The sequence below is a fragment of the Lontra canadensis genome, unplaced genomic scaffold (assembly GCF_010015895.1).
Source record: "Lontra canadensis isolate GAN:19392208 unplaced genomic scaffold, GSC_riverotter_1.0 scaffold109, whole genome shotgun sequence".
Taxonomy (NCBI): Eukaryota; Metazoa; Chordata; class Mammalia; order Carnivora; family Mustelidae; genus Lontra; species Lontra canadensis.
Genome location: NW_022631103.1, coordinates 3405419 through 3423990, shown reverse-complemented (window position 1 = coordinate 3423990; position 18572 = coordinate 3405419). Strand labels below are relative to the sequence as shown.

The window sequence follows — 18572 nt, the reverse complement described above, 5'->3', positions numbered from 1 at the left end:
CATACTTGAGAGGTTCAAAGACAGGTATAGTGAAGTATATTTGCCATTGTGTGCTAAGGAATGGGATAAGGCCCTGTGGCTTCAGAGAGGTGGAGAGCAAGTCACAGGGCAATAAGAGGAAGAACAGATACTTGGTAAGGAGATGTTTGCCCTTTCATATAGATGGGTCACTGAGATAAAATTTATTTCTGGTAATAACTCTTATTCTGGGGAAGACACCCCCCCCCCCCCCAGTTAATATTTTCTAAAGGTAGTTAGGAGAGGAGCAAAATCTTCTCTTGAGGCCACAGGGTTTTATTGCCTTCAACTCAAAATAGTCCACATGCCAAAATGGCACATTTTTTAGGGAGACTTTTTCTGCACCCCTTCAAGGAAAAACATTTAAACCTTTGATGAGTTATTTTGAACTAAAGTTATAGATATAAAATCAAGAATGAGGGCACAAAAATGCAGAAATGACAAGGCAATGGAGGATAGGGAGGAAAAACATCTTTAAAACACATGTAAAGATAGAGAATAATTTGAATAATGTAATGAATCCCCATTTTCCACTCATATTCATTAGTATCAACCTTTTTGTACATTTGCTTCATTTGAATCTTCTCTTATTTGTTCCCATTCGTATTTTAATGTAAATGCAGGCAAGAGGGCTTTCTCCCCAGTAACTCCAATATGATGTATTTTAGAAAGTGTACCATTTTCATCCACAATTATACTATTATTCCTAAGAAAATTTACAGTAATCCCTTATTAAAAATTAATATCATATCCTGCCCATTTGCAGAGTTCTCTGTCTCAAAATATAATTTTCCCATTGGTTTATTCAAATCTTGATCTATCAAATCTATGTGTTGCATTTGCTTATTTTGTCCCTAGTCTCTTTGACTTCAGAAGAGTGCCCCCTCCCTTTTGTTTTGTTTTTAAACATGCCATTGACTTGAATAAATCTAGCCTCATATTCTAGATTTATGTGATTGCTTTTTTATGATATCGTATAAATTGTGTAAAAAAACAAAAATCAACTGAGTAAATTTAAAGACCAAATTGGTTTTATTCTGCAGTTCATGAATTGGGCAGCATCCTTCTAGCAATAGAAAGGAATTCCAAAAAATTGAATAAAATGGGAGATTTTTGTAAACAAAAAGGGGCTGGGACAGGGAAAGTGGATTTACCTCATCTTTCTTTGCGTGACTGAAGGGGCCTATCCAGCAGATTACTGCACTAAATGCTAACAGGGAAATTCCATATTTACTGGTTTAAGATTCCATTCTGGAAGTAGTTGAAACTGCAGTTAGGTTCTCTGTTAAGTCTTGGTTTGGTGATGTGGGGCTTACCCCAAGCGAGTCTGTTTTGGGCCTATTATCTCTCTCTCTTTTTTTTTTTTTTTTTTTTTAAACACTTGTTTCTCTGTATACCTGTAAGCGGAAGTTAAATTTTGGCAAGAATATTTTATAGGCAGTGCATCTGTGCTTCATATTGTTTCACATCAGGATTCTCTTGATCTGGCTGCTCCACATTTAGTGATGCTTTATTTGATCAGGGGTTTGGATGATGATGGCCTGATCCTTCCTTTGTCAACATGGTTCTCCCTCATCTGGCCAGCAAGTGATTGCAGGGTAAGGATTTAGCACTCCATAAATATCCAGTTTTTCAGCAGCCTGGGAAATTTTTTGTTTGTTTTTTTAATTTTTTTTAAAATTTTTTAATAAACATATAATGTATTTTTATCCCCAGGGGTACAGGTCTGTGCATTGCCAGGTTTACAAACTTCACAGCACTCACCATAGCACATAACCCTCCCCAATGTCCAGAACCCCACCCCCCACTCCCAACTCCCCTCCCCCCAGCAACCCTCAGTTTGTTTTGTGAGATTAAGAATCACTTATGTTTTGTCTCCCTTCCAGTACCATCTCCTTTCATTTATTCTTCTCCTACCCTCCTAACCCCCCCATGTTGCATCTCCACTTCCTCATATCAGGGAGATCATATGATAGTTGTCTTTCTCTGATTGACTTATTTCACTAAGCATGATACCCTCTAGTTCCATCCACGTTGTCGCAAATGGCAAGATTTCATTTCTTTTGATGGTTGCATAGTATTACATTGTGTATATATACCATATATTCTTTATCCATTCATCTGTTGATGGACATCTAGGTTCTTTCCATAGTTTGGCTATTGTAGACATTGCTGGTATAAACATTCGGGGGCACGTGCCCCTTCAGATCACCACGTTTGTATCTTTAGGGTAAATACCCAGTAGTGCAATTGCTGGGTCATAGGGTAGTTCTATTTTCAACTTTTTGAGGAACCTCCATGCTGTTTTCCAGAGTGGTTGCACCAGCTTGCATTCCCACCACCAGTGTAGGAGGGTTCCCCTTTCTCCACATCCTCGCCAGCATCTGTCATTTCCTGACTAGTTAATTTTAGCCATTCTGACTGGTGTGAGGTGATATCTCATTGTGGTTTTGATTTGTATTTCCCTGATGCCGAGTGATGTGCAGCACTTTTTCTTGTGTCTGTTGGCCATCTGGATGTCTTCTTTGCAGAAATGTCTGTTCATGTCTTCTGCCCATTTCTTGATTGGATTATTTGTTCTTTGGGTGTTGAGATTTCTAAGTTCTTTATAGATTTTGGACACTAGCCCTTTATCTGATAAGTCGTTTGCAAATATCTTCTCCCATTCTGTCAGTTGTCTTTTGGTTTTGTTAACTGTTTCCTTTGCTGTGCAAAAGCTTTTGATCTTGATGAAATCCCAATAGTTCATTTTTGCCCTTGCTTCCCCTGCCTTTGGCGATGTTCCTAGGAAGACGTTGCTGCGGCTGAGGTCGAAGAGGTTGCTGCCTGTGTTCTCCTCAAGGATTTGGATGGATTCCTTTCTCACATTGAGGTCCTTCATCCATTTTGAGTCTATTTTGGTGTGTGGTGTAAGGAAATGGTCCAATTTCATTTTTCTGCATGTGGCTGTCCAATTTTCCCAACACCATTTATTGAAGAGGCTGTCTTTTTTCCATTGGACATTCTTTCCTGCTTTGTCGAAGATGAGTTGACCATAGAGTTGAGGGTCTATTTCTGGGCTCTCTGTTCTGTTCCACTGATCTCTATGTGTCTGTTTTTGTGCCAGTACCATGCTGTCTTGATGATGACAGCTTTGTAATAGAGCTTGAAGTCCGGAATTGTGATGCCACGAACTTTGGCTTTCTTTTTCAATATTCCTTTGGCTGTTCAAGGTCTTTTCTGGTTCCATCCAAATTTTAGGGTTATTTGTTCCATTTCTTTGAAAAAAATGGGTGGAATTTTGATAGGGATTGCATTAAATGTGTAGATTGCTTTAGGTAGCATAGACATTTTCACAATATTTGTTCTTCCAATCCAGGAGCATGGAACATTTTTCCATTTCTTTGTGTCTTCCTCAGTTTCTTTGATGAGTACCTTATAGTTTTCTGAGTATAGATTCTTAGCCTCTTTGGTTAGGTTTATTCCTAGGTATCTTACAGTTTTGGGTGCAATTGTAAATGGGATTGACACCTTAATTTCTCTTTCTTCTGTCTTGTTGGTGGTGTAGAGAAATGCAGCTGATTTCTGTGCATTGATTTTATATCCTGACACTTTACTGAATTCCTGTACGAGTTCTAGCAGTTTTGGAGTGGAGTCTTTTGGGTTTTCCACATATAGTATCATATCATCTGCGAAGAGTGATAGTTTGACTTCTTCTTTGCCGATTTGGATGCCTTTAACTTCCTTTTGTTGTCTGATTGCTGAGGCGAGGACTTCTAGTACTATGCTGAATAGCAGTGGTGATAATGGACATCCCTGCTGTGTTCCTGACCTTAGCGGAAAAGCTTTCAGTTTTTCTCCATTGAGAATGATATTTGCAGTGGGTTTTTCATAGATGGCTTTGATAATATTGAGGTATGTGCCCTCTATCCCTACACTTTGAAGAGTTTTGATCAGGAAGGGATGCTGTACTTTGTCAAATGCTTTTTCAGCATCTATTGAGAGTATCATATGGTTCTTGTTCTTTCTTTTATTAATGTGTCGTATCACATTGATTGATTTGTGGATGTTGAACCAACCTTGCAGCCCTGGAATAAATCCCACTTGGTCGTGGTGAATAATCCTTTTAATGTACTGTTGAATCCTATTGGCTAGTATTTTGGTGAGAATTTTTGCATCTGTGTTCATCAAGGATATTGGTCTGTAGTTCTCTTTTTTGATGGGATCCTTGTCTGGTTTTGGGATCAAGGAGAAGCTGGCCTCATAAAATGAGTTTGGAAGTTTTCCTTCCATTTCTATTTTTTGGAACAGTTTCAGGAGAATAGGAATTAGTTCTTCAAATGTTTGGTAGAATTCCCCGGGAAGCCGTCTGGCCCTGGGCTTTTGTATTTGTTTGGAGATTTTTGATGACTGTTTCAATCTCCTTACTGGTTATGGGTCTGTTCAGGTTTTCTGTTTCTTCCTGGTCCAGTTGTGGTAGTTTATATGTCTCTAGGAATACATCCATTTCTTCCAGATTGTCAAATTTGTTGGCATAGAGTTGCTCATAGTATGTTCTTATAATTGTTTGTATTTCTTTGGTGTTGGTTGTGATCTCTCCTCTTTCCTTCATGATTTTATTTATTTGGGTCCTTTCTCTTTTCTTTTTGATAAGTCTGGCCAGGGGTTTATCAATCTTATTAATTCTCTCAAAGAACCAGCTCCTAGTTTCGTTGATTTGTTCTATTGTTTTTTTCGTTTCTATTTCATTGATTTCTGCTCTGATCTTTATGATTTCTCTTCTCCTGCTGGGTTTAGGCTTTCTTTCTTCTTCTTTCTCCAGCTCCTTTAGGTGTAGGGTTAGGTTGTGTATTTAGACCTTTCTTGTTTCTTGAGAAAGGCTTGTACCGCTATATATTGTCCTCTCGGGACAGCCTTTGCTATGTCCCCACAGATTTTGAACCATTGTGTTTTCATTATCATTTGTTTCCATGAATTTTTTCAATTCTTCTTTAATTTCCTGGTTGACCCATTCATTCTTTAGAAGGATGCTGTTTAGTCTCCATGTATTTGGGTTCTTTCCAAATTTCCTCCTGTGATTGAATTCTAGCTTCAGAGCATTGTGGTCTGAAAATATGCAGGGAATCATCCTAATCTTTTGATACCAGTTGAGACCTGATTTATGACCCAGGATGTGATCTGTTCTGGAGAATGTTTCATGTGCACTAGAGAAGAATGTGTATTCTGTTGCTTTGGGATGAAATGTTCTGAATATATCTGTGATGTCCATCTGGTCCAGTGTGTCATTTGAGGCCTTTATTTCCTTGCTGATCTTTTGCTTGGATGATCTGTCCATTTCAGTGAGGGGAGTGTTAAAGTCCCCGACTATTATTGTATTATTGTTGATGCGTTTCTTTGATTTTGTTATTGATTGGTATATATAGTTGGCTGCTCCCACGTTAGGGGCATAGATATTTAAAATTGTTAGATCTTCTTGTTGGACAGATCCCTTGAGTATGATATAGTGTCCTTCCTCATCTCTTATTATAGTCTTTGGCTTAAAATCTAATTGATCTGATATAAGGATTGCCACTCCTGCTTTCTTCTGATGTCCATTAGCATGGTAAATTGTTTTCCACCCCCTCACTTTACATTTGAAGGTGATTTTGGGTCTAAAATGAGTTTCTTATAGGCAACATATAGATGGGGTTTTGTTTTTTTATCCATTCTGATACCCTGTGTCTTTGGATTGGGGCATTTAGCCCATTAACATTCAGGGTAACTATTGAGAGATATGAATTTAGTGCCATTGTATTGCCTGTAAGGTGACTGTTACTGTATATTGTCTCTGTTCCTTTCTGATCTACTACTTTTAGGCTCTCTCTTTGCTTAGAGGACCCCTTTCAATATTTCCTGTAGAGCTGGTTTGGTGTTTGCAAATTCTTTCAGTTTTTGTTTGTCCTGGAAGCTTTTAATCTCTCCTTCTATTTTCAATGATAGCCTAGCTGGTTATAGTATTCTTGGCTGCATGTTTTTCTCGTTTAGTGCTCTGAATATATCATGCCAGCTCTTTCTGGCCTGCCAGGTCTCTGTGGATAAGTCTGCTGCCAATCTAATATTTTTACCATTGTATGTTACAGACTTCTTTTCCCGGGCTGCTTTCAGGATTTTCTCTTTGTCACTAAGACTTGTAAATTTTACTATTAGGTGACGGGGAGTGGAGCTATTCTTACTGATTTTGAGGGGGGTTCTCTGCACCTCCTGGATTTTGATGCTTGTTCCCTTTGCCATATTAGGGAAATTCTCTCCAATGATTCTCTCCAATATACCTTCTGCTCCCCTCTCTCTTTCTTCTTCTTCTGGAATCCCAATTATTCTAATGTTGTTTCATCTTATGGTGTCACTTATCTCTCGAATTCTCCCCTCGTGGTCCAGTAGCTGTTTGTTCCTCTTTTGCTCAGCTTCTTTCTTCCCTGTCATTTGGTCTTCTATATCACTAATTCTTTCTTCTGCCTCATTTATCCTAGCAGTAAGAGCCTCCATTTTTTATTGCGCCTCATTAATAGCTTTTTTTATTTCAACTTGGTTAGATTTTAGTTCTTTTATTTCTCCAGAAAGGGCTTTTTTTTTTTTAAGATTTTATTTATTCATTTGACAGACAGATATCACAAGTAGGCAGAGAGGCAGGCAGAGAGAGAGTGGGGGAAGCAGGCTCCCTGCTGAGCAGAGAGCCCGATGCGGGGCTTGATCCCAGGACCCTGGGATCATGACCTGAGCTGAAGGCAGAGGCTTTAACCCACTGAGCCACCCAGGCACCCCTCTCCAGAAAGGGCTTTTATCTCTCCAGAGAGGGTTTCTCTAATATCTTCCTTGCCTTTTTCGAGCCCGGCTAGAACCTTGAGTATCATCATTATGAACTCTAGAGCTGACATATTACCAATGTCTGTATTGATTAGGTCCCTAGCCTTCAGTACTGCCTCTTGTGTTTTTGTTTTGTTTTTTTTTTTTGTGGTGAGTTTTTCGGCCTTGTCATTTTGTCCAGATCAGAGTATATGAGGGAGCAAGTAAAATACTAAAAGGGTGGCAAAGACCCCTGGAAAATATGCTTTAACCAAATCAGAAGAGACCCCAAGTCATGGGGGGAGAAAGGGGATAAAAAGAATTTCAAAAAAAAAAAAAAATTAAAAAAAGAAAACAAATAAAGAAAAAAATATAAAAAGGAAAAAATATATATATATTAGATAAACTAGTTTAAGAAGTTAAAAAAGAAAAGGGTAAAGGTTAAAAAAAATTTAGCAGAAGAAAAAAAATTAAATTAAAAAAAAATTAAATTAACTGCAAGTATAACGAATCATGGGGAGAAAGCCATGAGTTCTGTGCTTTGCTTTTTCCTCCTCTGGAATTCTGCTGCTCTCCTTGGTATGTGAACTTGGTCTTGGCTGGATTTCTTGTTGATCTTTTTGTGGGGAGGGGCCTGTTGTAGTGATTCTCAAGTGTCTTTGCCTGAGGCGGAATTCCACCGACCTTACCAGGGGCCAGGCTGAGTAATCCACTCTGGTTTGCTTTTGGGAGCTTTTGTTCTCTGAATGCTTCCCGTAGAGTTCCAGAGGATGGGAATGAAAATGGCGGCCTCCCAGTCTCTGGCGCAGAGTAGCTGAGAGCTCGGGGCCCCACTCCTCACTGCACCCTCAGAGAAAAGCGCCCAGTCGCTCCCGTATCCCTGGCCTCCAGCCGCCCTCCGAGCTTATCCAGCCTGCGACTGGTTCAAGGTAACCCCAAGCTGAGAGCTCACTCCTTTGCTCTGTCTCTGTACCCAGCTTCCCCGGTCTAAAACTGTGAGGTCTGTGACACTCAGACACCCCTGATCCTTCTGTGACCCTGCGGGACCTGGGGCCACACTGGCCCTGTGTGGGCTTCACCCCTGTTTAGCCTCTGGAGCGATGTCCCTCAATGGAGCAGACTTTTGAACATCCTGATTTAGTGCTCCGTTGCTCTGCCACTTGCCTGGAGCCGGCCCTTCCCCTCGAGGTCTATCTTCTGGGAAGTTTTTTTGATTGACGGGAACTGTCTTGTCCTCTGACTCAAAAGGCTAATCTACGTGTGTGTCTTCAGGAGGAATCTATATAGAACAGTGAAGAAGGAACTCAGACCAGTCAAATGAAATCTTATGGAAAAAAAGATGTTACGGCCACGTTTTCTCCCATTCAAGAGTAGACTTAAGAGGTAGATGGAAGATATTTTTAAAAAATCAGAATGATGATGAGTACATAAGAGTTGAAAAGAAAAACGATCATAGGTATTGTATTTAAAAGACATTTTGTGTATGAGTGTCCGTAACTAATAACACCAGAAGGACCCTCTTCTAAACTAAATCTACAATAGCCACAACAAAAAGCCTCTGAAATGCCCATTTTCTTCCAATAAGATAAGCTTCAAAAAGTAGAGAAATGTAAAAAAACAAATCTCAGATATAATTTAAAAGCTTTCCTACATTGAAGAGTAGAGCCTAGGTGCCCCCTGAAGCTGGCATGAGAAGGCTGATTTAACTACACTGAAAGTGACAGAAGAAGAAAGAATGACTTTACAAATGTAAGATACATCCATTCTAGAAAATTGCTAAACTTGTGAATACAGCAGGCAAGCTGTAAAACTTTCAGTGGAGGCTGCGAAGAACAAAATTAATGCCCCGGAGCCAAGACTCATTGATGCTGGAGAGAAAGGAGCACAGCACAGCCAAATTAAAACACCCAAAGCTTAAAAAAAAGTCTGAAAAATGGAAGAACACCGAAAAGACATGAAATCAAGCTACATAGAACAATAGAAAGCAGCAGTACCTTCATTTGTGTCTTACTTTCTTTGGCTGTGGTTTCTATAACACATTTGATTTAGATAACATTTCTCAAGATGGGTTTTTAGAACCTCAGAGCATCATGCCCAAGATGCCCCGAAATGACAATGCCTAGATATTTCAATCTGCCAAGAGTTTAATCTTCATTGCAAAAATAGGATTTTGTAAGCTGCCAAGTGTAAAGAGAAAATATAAAGATGGATATGAGTAAGAATGATTTTAGATTTTACCTTTTACATTTTGGAGAAGTGTTAGAGTTTAGGGGAAAAGAAATAAAACGAAACAAAACAAAACAGTGGAAATAATACACTTTGGTATGCATCTAGCCAAACCCACTTTTCTTTCTTTTAAGATAGAAGATCCCTTACTTAATATATGGAACAGATAGAACAATATATTAGTGAAGTACTTAGTATCTGGAGTTCTCTTTCCAGAATTCATGGATGATCAAAAATTGGATCGAATTTATAGTTTAGTCCATTTATGTATGAATGTGATTCTAGTTTGCACCCTATTCTTAGAAAACCATAGATAAAGTAAGGAACTAATACAGAATTGAGTTGAAAGTATGATAAATAAGATTCAACTGACACAAAAAACTAAATGCTAGGAAAAAGATGTATTTTTTTCCCAAATGTACATACATCTTTCAGAAAAATATTGGTCATTAACTTGGACAAAAACATGTATACTTAATATAAAAATGTTATGGTTTTATTATCAGAATATTAAAAATTAACAAAAATTAAAATATGGGCAGCCACATGAAAATTGAAATTTTTATATGTATAAGACAAGAAAGAAATCCATAACAATATGAAGATGCCTTAAAATTTAAAAAAGATTCATAATGGTTTTACTTGTATTTTCATGGATTGCTGTCAAACCTATATGTAAAAAAAAAAAAAAAAAAACTTTACCAATTTAAATGTCTATATTAGAGAGAAAAGAGAAAGGAAATCAAGACACATAGTATGCCCCAGACAGGGAAAATAAAATTAAGCAGGAATAAACAAAATTATAATAGTTGATTGTTTCGGAAATTTTGTCAAAGTGAAATTATCAAATCAGTTAGTTAGAGTAAAAGGTAAATAGGATCAGGAGAAGAGCTACAATAATTTACATGCAGGAAAACCAAAATACTTGAGAGAATGTTATTTTTAGGTAGATGATGTTAATTAATGGTTCAGGTCAAAATCAGAAGTAATTAAAGTGTATGCATGCATGAGTGTGTGTATGTGAGAGAGAACTGCCAAAGTGGGTACAGCTAGAAGTAGAAATTGCAACTAGAATGTACCTCCTCAAATTAGTTTTTGAAGGAAGAGGAAAGGTGTAATTAAATCAAATAAATGAAAACAACTGTATCAGCAACCCAGAGTCATAACACATTAGCAAAGAAAAGAGCAACTAGCCCTGATGGGGATTTACTTTGGAGAATTTTTTGAAAGTTTAAAGAACAGTTATTCGATGAATAATTAACTCTAGCTTCAAAATATAGAAAGGGACATTGTTAATTATCTGATTCGTTCTATGAACATTTTGTTTTGACAAATTGATAAAAATACCACCTTTAACAGAATTTATAGACTGGGGTCATTAACCAGCAAACAGTACAGTACTAGGTAATAATAATTATTTACTTGGAGCAAGTAAATTATCCTCAGATACATGGGTAGCGTAATAAAAGCAGTGCTGTTAACACAGAGGAAGGAACTCAAGACTCATTTCTGATTCCTTCTCTATATCCTACCCACAAGAAGATCTTGTCTACTGTCCCTTCTCCATCACCATCATCCCTCACCTGAATTAACTGCGGTCATCTCATATTTTAATCTTCCTCTTAACGTTTTCACCTCATCCCCTAACAACAGCATGTTTGCAGTACAATAGCCAGAACCATCTTTTAAATGTCATTTCCCGGTGTAAAACCTTTTAGTGGCATCTCTCGAATTCAGGATAAAAATCCAAACTCCCCACCGTCTTTAAGTCAGGAAATTTGGCCACTGCTTCCTTCTTCAACTTTTTCCCATGTCTCTCTCCCCCAGGTTTTCCTTGACTGCAGATATTTCACACCTAGCCGCTTTCCTCCTCACCGCTCCTCTACTTGCTGACTTCTCTGCCTGAAATATTCTTCCCTCAGCTCTTGTTACACAAATGTCATCTCTCTTCAGAGGCTTTCCTTGATTCCTCCTATCTCAAATAGCCCTTCTTCCATGTAGTCATGCTCTAACACAGTTCATGGTTTTGTCTCTTCATGTATTTTAAGTACAATGATCTTGTTTGCTTGTTTATTGTCTGTCTCCTCCTCTAAGAATGTAAGGCCCTTGGCTCACTGCTGTCTCCCTAGTGCCTGTGACAGTTTCTGAGATGCTTAATGAATATTTGTTACATGATTGCATGATAGGTCATAAAGCAAGAGAAGTAAAATAATATTGGGTTAAAAATAGGAAAATTGGGCAATAAATGCAGTTGAGTAGCGGTTACATTCCCTCATAGAAATTTAGTGTGTAGCAAACTAATAGTTGATTATTGGAAAATGTTGCTCATAGGAAGTAGTATAAAAATAGCAGTGGTCGGGGCGCCTGGGTGGCTCAGTGGGTTAAAGCCTCTGCCTTCGGCTCAGGTCATGATCTCACCATCCTGGGATCGAGCCCCGCATCGGGCTCTCTGCTCAGTGGGGAGCCTGCTTCCTTCTCTCTCTCTGCCTGCTTCTCTGCCTGCTTGTGATCTCTGTCAAATAAATAAATAAAATCTTTAAAAAAAAAAATAGCAGTGGTCTTGGGAGCTACGGGTTTTAGTTCTGATCCACCCACCTAACTTTGAAGAAGTTACCTAATCTAACCTTTAGGTTTTTCACCTGCAAAATTGCGATAACAGCATTTCCTGGCTGTTTGATGTACATACGTGAGTGTTTGTGTGGGTAAGGTCCTGCCTCCTTCCCTCTTTCCTTCCTTCCCTGTCTTATGAGACATTTTAATGCTAAACATTCTACACTGGGCCAAGATTTCAAAAGTGCTTCATACTATTTTACCATTTGAGACAACATAAGTAAAATACCTGGCACGTAGTTGAAGGATCCTAGAAAGTGAACAGTGTATGTTCATTTCTTTCACTTCTAGTGGGAATCTGTAGGCTGGCCAGTTCCATATTTAACTCCAGTCTTCCTTGGGATTCTTAGAACTGTATGTTTTTTGCTCTTAGAGTACATTCTTGTTTTCCTAGACTCTCAATTCATAAGAGTGTTTTCCCTATGACATTTATCATAATGATTTATTCAAAGCTTGTGTTCTATAGGTGTTTCTTTAAAATTCAGCATGCATTTATTAAGTATCTGTTATGTGCAGTACGTAAAGTTAAATTGCAGAAAATAAAGGCAATGGGAAGGCATATTCTAGTTGTATAGTGTGAAAATATTGCTCACTTTTGAAGAGATATTTAATAGGTTCTTTTATTTATTTTTTTTGCCTGGTTAAAAAGTATCATTTATTTGTTAGCATCTTTTTTTAAAATTTAAATTCAATAACCAGCATATAGTACATCATTAGTTTTTGATGTAGTGTTCAGTGATTCATTAATTGCATATAACCCCCAGTGCTCATCATATCACGTGCTCTCATTAATACCCATCACCCAGTTACCCCAGCCCCCAGCCCATCTCCCTTTCCACAACCCTTAGTTGGTTTCTTAGAGTCAGGAGTCTCTCATGGTTTGTCTCCCTCTCTGATTTCTTCCCATTCAGTTTTCCCTCCCTTCCCATACAGTCCTCTGTACTGTTTCTTATATTCCACATATGAGTGAAACCATATGATAATTGTCTTTCTCTGATTGACTTATTTCATTTAGCATAATACCCTAATAAGTACATTTAATAAGATAGATTTGAATTTATAAAAATAAAAGATGTTGACACCCTGAAGTGTAATAAAATATGTGTGGAAAGGAAAGTAAATAAAATTACCAACATATGTGATAAAATCTTATATGCAAAATAGATGCTTTGATAGACGTGTGTATGGTCTATAATAGGATTTTGTTTTGATAGGTAGTTGAAGGAGAGAAACAATTCAAACGTGTAGAAATATTAAGAGAAAGCCTTTGTGAAGAATATATAAGAAGGGAGCATAGCTTAGACATCTCGTGGACATTTTTGAAGTAAAAGATTTACTTAAAAGTGTGGTGCAAAAAATAATTAGTGCACAAGCAAAAGCAGGCAGCGAGAGAGGAGGAAGCAGGGAGCCTGCTTCCTGCTGAGCAGAGAGTCCGATGTGGGGCTCCATCCCAGGATCCTGAGACCATGACCTGAGCTGAAGGCAGAGGCTTTAATCCACTGAGCCACCCAGGTGCTTCCTTTTTTTTAAATTAGACTATTTTTAGGAGCAGTTTTAGGTTCACAATAAAATTTCACAGAGGGTACAGGAGAAACATCTCATATACCCCTTGCCTCTGCTCAGTTTCCCCCACTATATCAAAGTCCTGCAGTAGAGTGGTGCATTTATTACAAAAGATGAACCAATGCCAACCCATCTCTATGACCCAAAGTCCCTAATTGATATTAGGTTCACTTTTGGTGTATATTCTTTAGGTGTTGACAAATACATAATGACTTGTATTCATCACTACAGTGTCACGCAGAGTAGTCTCATTGCCCTAAAAATACTCATTGCCCTTTTTCCTTGATTAGCCCTGACGACCATGGATCTTTTTAGTATCTCCCATAGTTTGCCTTTTCCAAAATGTTATGTATGTAGTAGGAATCATACACTATATAAATTTTTTAGATAGATTTTTTTTTTTTTTGCTTAAAAATACACATTTAAGTTTCCTGCATGTATTTTCTTGGCTTGATAGATCATTTCTTCTTTGCAGTCAGTAATATTCCATCGTCTAGATGTAACACAGATTATTCATCCATTCACCTACTGAAGGACATCTGGTTGCTCCAAGTTTGGGCAGTTAGGAGTAAAGCTGCACTAAACATTTGCCAAGCAATTTTTTGTTCCCTGCCAGTCACCACCTCTCTGGGGTTCAGTTTCCTCCATCTCTAAACTGTAGCTGATGATTTATAAGGGTTCGGAGGTTGGAAATGATACGGTTATCTAGATAACAGTCATGAAATCTATGTTATACTGATTATGAATAACTTAGGCCTGTATGCTGAAGACTTAAGTTGGTAAAGCCTTTCTGATAGAAAGCAGTCTGGTCCTATAGAAACTAAAGTTATACTCTGTTCAGATCATTCTATTTTGGAGGGTGTACTTCAAGTAAACCCAAATGGAAGTTACAACATTTTTTCTTTAAGCAAAGATTTTCAGAGTGTAGTTAATTTAAAAAAAAAAAGTGTTTAAAGATTTTAGTTCTTTGAGAGAGAGAGAAGGAGTGGTGGGGAGGGGCAGAAGGAGAAGCAGGCTCCCTACTGAGCAGAGAGCTCATGTGGGGCTTGATCCCAGGACCCTGAGATCATGACCTGAGCCAAAGGCAGATGCTTAACCCACTGAGCCACCCTGGTGTCCCTATAGGGCAATTTATTAAAGCCGAATAAGATAAAACAAAACAATGGAAACAATTCAAGTGCCCAGAAATGGGGAAATGCCGAGTAAATTGTGTGAGGGCAGGGATCATGACTATTTATTCAGACTAATGTGTGCCTAGCACCTCACTCAGTGTGGTGTTCTAAATATTGGCTGAATGTAAAAATACTGAAGAAAGAACTTAGGGGAGAGAGAAGATTCGATGGCATTCTGCTTTTCCCTTCATTTGCTGCTTCGCATCTCTCTTTGCTCCACTCAGCTGTACTAGCTGTTACCTGCTGGACTCCACCCTTGCCTCTTCAGTGACCCCAGTGAACGTCTTAGGTATGTGATGTAGCTGCCATCGCATAGCAGCTTCTCCTTGGAAAAGGACATCACCACGCCTGTGGAGAAGTTAAAACAGAGCAGCCTGTGTGTCCCCATTTTGCCAGGGCAGTCTCAGTCTGTGCCTGATGTCTCAGTGTAAAGCTTAGGAGCAGCTTCCACGCGCAAAGGTAGCTGGGTTCAGACAGTAGGGTGCCATTTAGCTAAGGCTCTTTCTGTTTACTTCAGTGCTAGAGTTGTGAAACATTTTCTTGATTTTCCAGTTCAGTTTACTTTAATGAACATTTTCTTTTCATGCTCAATGGATGATTGTGACATACAAAGAAAACCAGATAAGGCCCTGTCACCACAGAATTTTCCCTTAATGCTTTTCCCTTGATAGTTTATTTTGGTAACTCCTAGCCTCCTTCAGAATCAGGTGTTCCTACATCCAGGCTCCTTCTATCACCTCATCCTTTTAGAAGACATTTTTCTGGCTTGCCTCTGGCTGCATGCCTTCCTCTCCTGTGGAACTTAAAGGAATATTCCTAAGAACCTGTGCCCCTACCATGTGGCACTCTGGGTATTTAGGATAATGGAATTCCTTGCCCAAACACATTTGAGCCTACTTCTGGGGACTTGTGGATCTCTTCCCTTGGATACATGCACACAAGGCCCCTCTCAGTGCCCGCTAAGCCAGGGATGGGAGGAGACGGGAGTGGATGGCAGGTTAGGGACAGGAGGTTGGCAGGCTTGCTGCAACCTTACACATTGCAGAATTCAAGAATCTAATTTTTACCTGGCATTCAAGGTCATTTTGAATGTGTATTCCTCAAAGTAGGAGAATAGAACATACTTTTTGTAGTGGTTTATTAGCTTGACTTACCACTTTTAGATATTTAAACACATGGTATCTGAGCTTCCATTTACATTTCTTGACATGGACCCCACAAATATCGGGGGTAGGCCCACTCATGGTAAAACCTAAAATCCTTACCATGACACAAGACATCCTATATAATCTGCTCCTGCCCCTGCCCTGCTTGGCTCCAGCTGTGTTAGATTCCTCACTGCTCCAGAACAGTCTAGGTGTGCTTCTGTGTCAGGTCCTTGCACTCCCCGCTGCTGCTTCTTGGAATGTTCTTCTTCCAGATATCCATGTGACCTCATGTCTTTCAGGTCTCCCCGACTCCCCCTCTCCTTCCTGTGACCCCCTTCAAGCAGCACCCCCTCCCCACCACCATCATTACTTTATCAATGAGACCTCCCCAGGCTAATCTTTCCAGAATTTTATTATCCCCACAAACACTGACTGTCTCCTTCCCTGCTTTACTTACTTCCCTTAACATGCATCACTATAAAAAAGTTAGAAGTAATAAAAAATTAAACTAGGTCCCTTCCCTAAATATCTTTCTTTAACTCCTCCTTAGATATAAAATGTTTTTTCCTTAAAAATTTTCTATTTTAGAGGTGCCTGGGTGGTTCAATGGTAAAGCCTCTGCCTTCCGCTCAGGTCATGATCCCAGGATCCTGGGATTGAGCCCCCACATCGGGCTCTCTGCTCAGCGGGGAGTCTGCTTCCTCCTGTCCCTCTCTCTGCCTGCCTCTCTGCCTACTTGTGATCTCTCTCTGTCAAATAAATAAAATCTTTTAAAAAAATTTTTTCTATTTTAGTTTTTGTGTTTTAAAGTCATTTATGTAGCCACTTTAAAGGATAACCTAGATCTCCAAGTCTACTTTTTTAAAGCTGCAGTCCCCCTACTGTCATACCCTCAATTTTTTAAGGGTAACCATTATCAGCTCTCTTAAATGATTCTTTTAGTATTTCCCACCATATCTACATAACAAACATACTTCTATTGCTACTTCCTAACTTTTCAATTTTAGGCATTACCAATCTACTTTCTCCTGTAAAGGATGAGAACTAAGGTTTCCTTTATCATTGGCACACGCGCGCACACACACACACACACACACACACACACATGATCCAACTCTCCCTCTTCCCAGTATGAGTTGTGATTTGGGGTAGATCAAGATTCAGTGCTTTTCGAACTGTAAACACCAGTCATAGCTGAGCCATGTCGTAGATTATGATTACTTTTCCTCTAGCACTTTATTCTTCCTGGAATTAAAAATTACGATGGTTTTGATTTGCTTACTTTTCTGAGTTATTAGCATCAGGGCTCCCTCAGATTGCCCTAGTTATATGTGTCTTCTTTCAGTATGTTCCCACCTCTGTTTTTTTTTTTTTAATTTAATTTTATTTTTTCAGTGTTCCAAGATTCACCGGTTATGTACCACACCCAATGCTCCGTGTAGTTGTGCCCTCCATAATTCCCACTTCTGTATGCTATTGTTTTTGGTTGAGTCTTCAGATCTTTTTAAATCTGGATGTGTGTTCTCACAGGCCCCATTTGACTGAAATCATAGAGACACCTCTAAGAAGGCTTGCTTATAGGACTTTGGGCAGTCACTGCCCATAGAGTTGTTTGTTTCAAATACTTACTATGTGAACAAACAATGAAAATATAACTTTGTACCATAAATTTCTGTATGGTTCTCTTTCATATGTTATGATTAAGATACCTTTTATTCCAAAAATATAGAATGTATTTTTATATTTCATTGTTTTACAAAGAACATATTGTAAATTACTGGAATAATTTTAATAAATTTAAATTTATAAGTAAATTTAAATAAATATATATGTTTTGTATATATATTTTGTTTAAAATAAATAAATTTATTTTTATTTATTTTTTTAAAGATTATTTATTTATTTATTTGACAGAGATCACAAGTAGGCAGAGAGGCAGGCAGAGAGAGAGGAGGAAGCAGGCTCCCCGCTGAGCAGGGAGCCCGATGCGGGGCTTGATCCCAGGACCCTGGGATCATGACCCAAGCCGAAGGCAGAGGCCTTAACCCACTGAGCCACCCAGGTGCCCCAAAATAAATAAATTTAAATGAAGAATATTGTATTGTATTCTTTATTTATAGGCTCTTAAAATTAGAGAGATCTGTAATTGCCCACCACTTTCTGGACCAGACCCTCGATTACTCTTCAAACTCAGCATGAAGCATTTCTTGGAAGAATCAGAGAAAGAAGACCTAAAAGTCACTGCCGAGAAACAGAAAATGGATACTCTCACCATTCAACAACAGAAGCAAATACCCTTAACATATATAGTTGAGAAAAGAACTAGCAGTTGAATTAAAATTTATGAGACACGGGATATATGAAGAATGCAGCGGTCCTTACCATTTTTATGTTATTTTTTAAAAAATGATGTTTGAAATTTAAAAAATGTATATTCAGGGTCAAATCATGTGTATTACAAGTATTATCTAAATTCTTCTAGGTATTTTCATGAAATATTGATGTATTTTAATCTATTTTAAAGTATCTTCAATGAGCAAAGTGTCACAGAATAAATTTATATTACACATTTTACTCTGTCTCATAACGTGCTTTTCATTTGGAAGGCAGACCTCTAGTGGATGAGAAATCAGAATGTGCAATAATTCTTAATGTGGAGAGAGTTCCAGCTGAGCCTAAACTGGGGTTCAGAGTCTGGGTGCTTATGATGAACTGGGAAACTGACAATCTGAAGCATGTGTTTGCAGGAATTGATTTGCTCTGGGATAGGATTATGTGGAATAGGGGACCTTGGGATGGAGAATTTCCTGGTCCTCGCTTAGGGACTCTGAGGGGAAAAGGGCTACACAGGCAGAAGCTAAAGAAGCTGTTTTAGTGGGAGGCAAAAGTAGTGCTCGTCGTGGTCCAGGTGACAAATTGCAAAACAAAATGGTAAGGGAGAGTCACTTCCTTGCAGATCCAGTGTGCCGCTGATGTTCTGAGGTCCTAACAGAAAGTAGTGTCATCTTGGCTCCTTCACAATACTATGATTTGGGAA

At 38.6% G+C, this 18572-nt stretch overlaps 1 protein-coding gene across 4 annotated transcripts in view; it reads left to right on the top strand.

Annotated features, from left to right (window-relative positions):
* OMA1 (OMA1 zinc metallopeptidase) overlaps positions 1-18109 on the top strand; it is a 95998-nt gene extending 77889 nt beyond the window's left edge. For 3 of the 4 annotated variants that reach the window (XM_032839723.1, XM_032839720.1, XM_032839721.1), the window contains one exon: positions 17656-18109. In XM_032839723.1, coding sequence (XP_032695614.1) covers positions 17656-17868 — 213 coding nt within the window. In that variant the 3' untranslated portion in view covers positions 17869-18109. The remainder of the gene's footprint in view (positions 1-17655) is intronic. The other variant, XM_032839722.1, reaches the window with a different exon arrangement.
* The last annotated feature ends 463 nt before the right edge of the window (positions 18110-18572 follow it).